The 6,170-nt window shown below is 50.2% G+C and overlaps 1 protein-coding gene across 1 annotated transcript; it reads right to left on the bottom strand.

The window, feature by feature from the left end:
* Nucleotides 1-347: 347 nt before the first annotated feature.
* LOC135389302 (protein GVQW3-like) lies at nt 348-785 on the bottom strand. Its single transcript, XM_064619366.1, has one exon. It carries the CDS (start codon nt 783-785, stop codon nt 348-350), a length of 438 nt encoding a protein of 145 aa, XP_064475436.1.
* Nucleotides 786-6,170: the final 5,385 nt, after the last annotated feature.

Raw genomic sequence — 6,170 nt, forward strand, 5'->3', positions numbered from 1 at the left:
ATCTATACTACTCCTGTAGGAGGAGGACTCCTTTGGTGATGAGGCACGGCCGCTTTTGCTTCAGCGCCTTATGCACATCCCTGAGAACCTGGCAGTAATATGCACTACTGATGGTGGTACCACTGGGCAGAAAATCAACATGAATAACGCCAGCCTTTTCCAGAAAATCGTGGCCATTACCTTACTCGCAGACGGGGTGCTTCAGAACTTCTCGGGAGCTGGCGAGCCCGGATGCTTCCACTGTTTTGATGCGCGTTTAAACTCAGGTGTGAAATGGTGCACCCGCGATTTATCGCACGTTATGATCCCATCAAGGAACGGCTGTCCTTCAGTGTCGAAACGGTACTTTAGCTCTGGGGGATTTCCAGTCTTCTCTGCCAGTCAAACGCGGAGAGCTGCCTTGGGACCCAACAGGCACTAACTTTCCGAAACTGGAGGTGTTCATGAATGATAGCGTTCAACATTCCCACAGAAAGGTCCGTCTTTCGAGCCAGTTCGAGACATGTTATCCGTCGGTCTTTGAGGATCAGGCGCTCCACAAGTTGGATGTTCTCAGGAAGTCTCACACTGGGCTCTGAGCCGCTCCGGCCGGGATCGTCCTTGAGTGATGTGCGGCCGTCTCGGAACGGTTTGCACCACTCAAACGATTTGCTGCGGCTAAGTGTATCGTGGCAATACTGGGCCTGAAGTCTTCTGTGAATTTTGGATGACTTTATGCATTCATTCACGAGAATCTTCATGACAATTCGCTGCTCGATGTGCGCGCTCACCTCGTTGTCGGCCATCTTGTCCAGCACGTGTCTTCTGTTTTGCACAAACTTTGGACCACCACGTGGTGAACGTGGAGGCCTGTCGCGTGTGAAAATGACGGAAAAGACGTAGCGCGAGCCCTTTGTACACTCAGGAGACAGAAAGTTCCGGTTTGACTTGAACACCCCTCGTATAAGAAAATGGGGGAGGGGTGCAGAGTTGTTGTCGTGAGGAAGATATAGTGTTACATTTGTTTATGTTCAAAGGCATTTGCCATACTGTACACCATTTCTTTATTCGTGTTAAGTTATTTGGTAATGTTGAGTGGTCCAGTTATCCTTACGCTAGTAAGGTCAAATCAAATTCCCAAACGTTATATAGGTGCTTATCTTTGTTGTGGGATGTTCTTCCAACCTTGTATTTGTGCATACAGTAAAATGCGCTGGCATCTTCCTTCCTCCCCAGATTTCACACCTATTTGACAACCATTCGAAACCTCAATTTTGACTTTTTTTTTGTTTGGGACTGCATGCATTGAATGCATCTTGCCCTTGACAATAAAAGCGCTAAAAAGACGAACACAGACTACACAACATAGAGTGCTCTATGTTTTGTCGTCTAGAAAAAAAATGCTAGACGCGTGCTAGAAAAATGAGAGACGAAAATCAGTCGCTGGGCGAAGCATGTCGGGTGAAATTCGCATTTGCGGACAACACTTGGCTCAATCTTTATGGATGCGAGGTGGACAGGGCGAGACAGTTTTATTCCGATCGAGAGCCTTTTCGCGCAGCTGGCGGTCACGTTGATAAAGGCTAAAGGTGTAATCGCGGTGTGATTGTGGCATGGTTTCTTTTCGTCTTGCACAGGAGGGAGGGTATCTCGACTGAGTGGACGGAGCCAACAGTTCCGCAAACGTATAAATATCAGCGAGCATGCTTCGCTCAGCGACTCATTTTCGACTGTCGAATTTCTGTCGAAATCTAATGAAAAACTCCTAGGCTTTAATTGGAATAGTGTGTTATACACAGTCTTCCGAATTCAGGAACAAAAATGCCGCCTTTGCTTGCCAATTTTTCGAGTTTAATTACGCAAATTAGCTGAAATAGCGCAACACGAATGCAAACAGTCTAAATCTGTGCCAAAGTCTGTAGAGTGTATTCCAAGCAGTGTAGTAATTTTTGGTTTTCGGTATTTAGTTGCATCATCTCGTGTGGAACACCCTGAAAGAGTGAAATGAAAGAGAGAGAGAGAGAGTGTGAAAGAACGAGCACCGTACGGGGCGCGTTTCACAGCAGCATCGCTAGAAAGTTCCACGAAAATAGTGTTGTTGTTAGTAGAAATCACTGGACACTGACTGCCGCCAACGCTACAACTAGCCTTAAACACTATTAATTAATCAATCAGAGCTAATTGGGACCCCCCACATTAATCAGCATCATCCAATGAGTCATCACACTAATTGGGGAGCGTCTAACTCGTGTTCAGGACGTTGGCGGCAACCTGTGTTCATAAAAAAGAAAAAATAGATAGAGTGGAGAGAAGGAGTTCAGTTGAAGATCAACGACGCCATTTTGAAGAAAGCGTACGGTACGGCCGCTGATCATCGCCGTGCGACGGAGCACAGAGGCAGGTTGCAAAGCATCGCAGCTATGACCACAAGTTCCGGACAACCTGTGACGTCAGCTGTGACGTCATCATGACATGTCTGGGCAGGTTAGGACAGCTCTCGACATGCGAGGAGAAAAACACTCGTAATACAGAGGCTGGGAAAGCAAGAGTAAGTATGCTAACCATCAATAGCTAACAACAAAAAGAATTAGTTACACAACAAATGAGCCCACCACAACAGCAGTCACGGGGAGCGCAGAATGAGGCGACTGCTCCATCCGACAGCCAGGCAGAGAACTTACTTGTAATGTTTTTTTCTCCGGTATAAAGTCCAGCAGCTGCACCCCCTAGCGGTTACTTTCTCAACTAATCTCACGACAAAATTATTAAGAATCACGCCTGCGCTACCCTCATTCCCAGGGCAGAAGAAGATAGAAAATGGCGGGGATGCCCGGACAACAGCAACCAGCGCCCGACGTGCACGGGCATGAAAATCGCAAACAAAGTGGGGATCAAGTTGGCGAAAGCATTAGTTACACAACAAATCAGCTCACCTCAACAGGAGCGCAGACCGATGCGACTGCTTCATTCGACAGCCTGGCACAAACTGAGCCGCGCAGGGACTGCGGAGCGATCGAGGACACGTCTGCACTCCGCGAGATCACGCGAGCAACTGACTCCGGCGACGCGCCGCGGAAGCTACGCATGCGCGCGCGCTCTTAGCACCCTCTGCGGCGTCCACCTGCGAGAGGCTAAGAGAGAAGAGCATTCCTGTGCCCTCTTCTTGCGTGGCTCATTGGTCGTGACATCATCCCATTGTCCCAATGCTACACTGTTTTTTTTTCACACGGTCGACACAACTGGCCAAGGTCAATCTGCAATGAAGCCATGGCATGACGTCATCATGCACCTGCGTGGCTCAAGGACGCGTACGCTCCAGACAGAGGACCTGTTATTTATTGAATCACTATCCCAAGATTATTTCCTTTATTCTGCTGTAACGATTGCATAGGAAACTATTGCAGAAGAGCACCATGCATGAAAACTGATCGCAGGAATTCCAAATTCTTACTAAATGAGACTTGCAAAAGAACAAAATATCCTAACTCCATCAATGGCTAATAAGAGGACTAGGCACTCAACGAATCAACACAGAGTACGGGTAACACGGACCGCAGGACGATGCGTTTACTCCATCCGACAGCCAGGCACGGAACTGAATCGTAATGCTTTTTCTCCTCTATAAAGTCATGTATCTGTCCCTCTTGCGGTTGATTTCTGAACTAATTTAATCGCGAAATTAAGAATTGTTCTAGCACTATTCCCATTCAGGGCAGCACTATCGGCATCGTCAAGACAAGAATGTTCCTTGTTGGAAAAAAAAATACAAAGCGTCAACAAAGGAAAGCATGCATGTCGGGGCATGTCAGGACACGTCAGGACAAATCGCACGACTGCTGGGCAACAGAGGAAAACAAACACTTGAACAGAGGGAAAAGACACTCACCATCATCGGACACATACACTATATTCCCTCATTGTAAATCCCCTCGTCACAAAATCCACCTGCGTCGTCGAACACCATTCACCAGTGACAAACCACACATCCGCCCCCCATCAGAGGCAGACAGAACCCCACCGAAGCTACGCTCTTCCACTGACGGCCAACGCAATTGCTAGGAGCAGAATTAACGTGTCCACACCCGCCAGTGTCCAAGAGAGAAGTGAATCCTTGCGCTCCTTGCAGGCCGTTCTGATTGGTCGTGACGTCATCCTATTGTCTCAGGGCTACACTGTTTTTTCCACTCATGCTCCTCTGGACAATGTCCACCTGAAACAGCAGTGTCGCAGTATGACATCATCATGCAGCTGCGTGGCTCAAGGACGTGTACGCTCTAGACAGGGGACCTGTTATTTATTGAATCACTATCCCAAGATTATTTCCTTTATTCTACTATAATGATTGCATAGGGAACTATTGCAGAAAAACACCATACATGTTTCCTTTCAAAACGAAAACACTACATGTAGAAGGAAAGCATGTCAGGACAGGCCTGCGCATGTCAGCGCATGTTTGTCAGACAACACGGGGGAAAAAGCGAAAAGAAACACTTGCACAAAGCAGAAAACCAACATCAAACTATTTCTAAGCACACGCACTCCTCTTATTCAAAAACACTGCTCATCATAAATCCGTCCAGGGCGATACACACCAACGATAACAACAACTTTATTTTTGACCTTGGAGAGTGGGGAGTTTCATCGCCAGAGGCGATACTCTACCCCATTGCTGGTGGGAATGGGGGAATAAAATAACGAGCTCCTTCACAATAGCGATCGAAGGCCGATGGTGTCCAGAAATGTCAGAAGAACTTTGAGCGCAGAGCGTTGCTGGGCAAGACTGGGCCAGGGACCAAGAAATTTCGATAAGGAGAAGGGGCGAGAGTCCAGCTGACTAAGAGACTCGCAGCGCCTCGTCGACAACACTACTTCTTTGCACGTTTATGGAGCTCCAGCGCATATAGCCGCCATTAGTCCCACAATACGGCTACCGTTGCCCACTGCTTTCGCCGACATTGTCACGGAGTTCCCCGCTGTCCTGCGCCAATCGCACGCCTCTTGCCCACCTCGCCACAGCGTCACTCACCACATCGTGACACGGGGCCCCCCTGTCTTCGCTCGCCCCAGACGGCTGGCTCCAGAGCGCCTCGTCATTGCCAAGAGGGAATTTGAGCACATGCTCGAACTGGGGATCATTCGGCCTTCCTCCAGCCCGTGGTCTTCCGCTCTCCACATGGTGCCCAAAGCAACACCTGGTGATTGGCGCCCATGTGGGGACTACCGTGCACTCAACATCGTCACGGTACCGGACAGATACCCGCTTCCCCATATTCAGGACTTCACCGCGAATCTTGACGGAGCGACCATCTTCTCCAAGATAGACCTCATCAAAGCCTATCACCAAATTCCCGTCCATCCCCCTGACATCCCGAAGACTGCTATAACCACCCCTTTTGGCCTCTTTGAATACGTGCGGATGCCCTTTGGCCTGCGTAATGCTGCGCAGACATTCCAACGATTCATCAACGAAGTGCTCCGCGGCCTGGACTTCGCATTCGCATACATGGATGACATCCTCGTCGCAAGTCCATCTCCGGAGGCTCATCGCGCCCATCTGCGCGCCCTGTTCTCGCGCCTGGAGGACTACGGAGTCTCCATCAATGCCGCGAAGTGCGAGTTTGGCGTTACCACCCTTACCTTCCTGGGACACACCATCACCCCGCAAGGCATCCGGCCACTCGCATCCAAGGTCCAGGCAATCCGAGACTTCCCTGCCCCCACTTCTCGCAAAGGACTTCGTTCATTCCTCGGCCTCGTGACTTTCTACCGACGTTTTGTGCCTCGCTGTGCTGCCTTGCTCCAGCCTCTCTACGCAGCTCTCGGCGCTGACCATCCGAAAGAGGCCCGTGCTGCCCCTCTGGAGTGGACACCGGCAGCAGAACGTGCGTTCGAAGAGGTCAAGCAGGCCCTGGCAGATGCTGTGCTGCTCCACCATCCTCGTCCTGACGCCGAGACAGCGTTGTTCGTCGACGCCTCCACCGCTGCTGTCGGCGCAGTCTTGCAGCAGCGTCAGGATGGCCACTGGAAACCTCTCGGTTTCTTTTCCCAACGCCTATCGGCAGCCGAAACACGCTACAGCACCTTCGGGCGTGAGCTCCTCGCCGCCTACCTGGCATGCAGGCACTACCGCCATTTTCTCGAGGGCCGTCCGTTTGTGCTGTACACCGACCACAAGCCTCTCATGTTCGCCC

This window comes from Ornithodoros turicata, chromosome 3, assembly GCF_037126465.1.
Source record: "Ornithodoros turicata isolate Travis chromosome 3, ASM3712646v1, whole genome shotgun sequence".
Lineage (NCBI taxonomy): Eukaryota > Metazoa > Arthropoda > Arachnida > Ixodida > Argasidae > Ornithodoros > Ornithodoros turicata.

Bases quoted from the DNA above. Each gene is read 5' to 3' on its own strand.
- LOC135389302 (XM_064619366.1), bottom strand. From the start codon at position 785: ATGGCCGACAACGAGGTGAGCGCGCACATCGAGCAGCGAATTGTCATG.